General features: G+C 37.0%; 1 protein-coding gene across 1 annotated transcript; it reads left to right on the top strand.

Moving 5' to 3' along the window:
* Nucleotides 1-532: 532 nt before the first annotated feature.
* On the top strand, nt 533-1,252 carry LOC103771599 (WD repeat-containing protein 25-like; the record flags this gene model as incomplete). Its single annotated transcript, XM_008938900.1, has 1 exon — nt 533-1,252. A coding segment is annotated over exon 1 (717 nt), but the record flags the coding sequence as incomplete, so codon positions are not given.
* Between the last annotated feature and the right edge of the window lie 520 nt (nt 1,253-1,772).

Raw genomic sequence — 1,772 nt, 5'->3', positions numbered from 1 at the left:
TGCCAATTGAACCCCTTCATAGTTTTTCCAAGTCATTGGCACTATTAAGAAGTAAATATTGTTAGCCTGACTCCAGAATAGTTGTAGTGTTTGTTCTTATAAATGTAGATACCAAAACACTGCATAATTAATTGCTCTCTTTTGTGTGTGTGTAGAAGTGCTACTGCTAGTAAGGTTAAAGTGGTTTGTGTACTTACCTTGCAAGTTTATTTTCCTTCTCGTGTTCATTTTCGTTGTTTTACCATATGTGAATACATCTCTGCAATGCATTAAAAATGTATGCACAGAACTTGCAGGCAAATAGTGATGAGTAATGGAATGTACGGATGTGTTATAATAATGAAATAAATTTAATTAATAAGCAGGAATAAAATTTGTGGCTTTTTTGTTAAGAAAAACATTTTTGTATCCTTAAGTTATTGAAATTGTAGACTTTGTAATAAATTGTGCTCTGAATAATCAATTCTTTATTGTAGATCATAATTTTGGAGGATTCCAGCACTGAGATTTCTGGAGTCTGCTGTGTCTAGCCGTCATGAGTTCATCACTGGTTGCTTATGATGATTCAGACTCTGAGACAGAAACTGGCAAGACTGAAGTCCCCGATACTTCTAGCAGACAAACAAGCCGACCAAGTTCTTCTGTGAATTGTGTGCAGAACTTTGCACCTGGTAGTTCGGGTACGAAACCTACATATGAAATACAGCCTCCTGAGGACACTGACAGCTCTGACACAAGCACTCTTTGTGAAGATCCCCCTGAGCATTATGCACAGAATAACAACACTGATTTGACATCTCCTTATTGTAGGAGAGCGTACTCTGACCATACTGCATTATGCATGTACAATAAAAACTATGAAAAACCAGCAAGTTCTTCAAGGAGCTCTGGAAGTGGCATTTCCCAGAAGAGAATGCATAAAGACAGTACTACTGCCATAAAAGGAATCAGACCATATATCCCTAAAAGATTGCGTCAAGAAAATTCCAGCATGCCTGAAAATAAAGAATCTGATGAGAAAGATACCTCAGGTTGTGATGTTAAGCTTGGCCTATCAGGAGAGCAGACTTCAAGAAAGATCTCTGAATTAATTAAGCCATACTTGGGATCCAAATATAAATTAACTGAAGTCCCCAAAAGATTAATATTTTACATGACTAAACACAGTGGCCCTGTTAATGAAATCCAGTGGTGTCCTGTGCGAGAACAAAGTCACATGCTTCTCTCAGCTTCTATGGACAAAACAGTCAAGGTAATGTAAAACAAGATACTTTGCAGAGCAATCATCAAACTTAAAAATACTGTCTTAAATAATAGTCTTCTGGAAATAACATCCTTGCTTGCGTGTGGTTAACAGTTCCAATGAATTCAGAATTCAAGGACATACTTTGAAGTGCAAGATCCTGTTATAAACTTGCAGTGTAATCCTTCATACCTACACTCAGTTTCATAAACTTGGAATGTTGGGGGGCTTGTTTTTGTTTTATTAGACATTAAGATCATTTAGATCTTAAGAAGTTAGATTTCTACTAAGTCATGTCTCATAATCTGTATTAATGTTAGTTTTTAGTTATTTCCTACTTTAATGTCACAATGATGGTAAGCACTCTGGTCTGGATACAGATTCTGCCTTAGGTAACTAAACAACTGCCTAGTAACACTAGAATAATGTTTTACTTTTCTGACAGGCCTAAGTGACTACTGGTGGGAGAGGTATGTCAGGTTGGATGGGTTTTCCTCTGGACGAGTGCGGCAGGTATTGGATCTCAGAA

The sequence above is a fragment of the Merops nubicus genome, unplaced genomic scaffold (genome assembly GCF_000691845.1).
Source record: "Merops nubicus isolate BGI_N331 unplaced genomic scaffold, ASM69184v1 scaffold32674, whole genome shotgun sequence".
NCBI classification, from domain to species: domain Eukaryota; kingdom Metazoa; phylum Chordata; class Aves; order Coraciiformes; family Meropidae; genus Merops; species Merops nubicus.
Note: the sequence above shows the minus strand (reverse complement) of the source record. Positions and strands in the feature narration are given on the sequence as shown.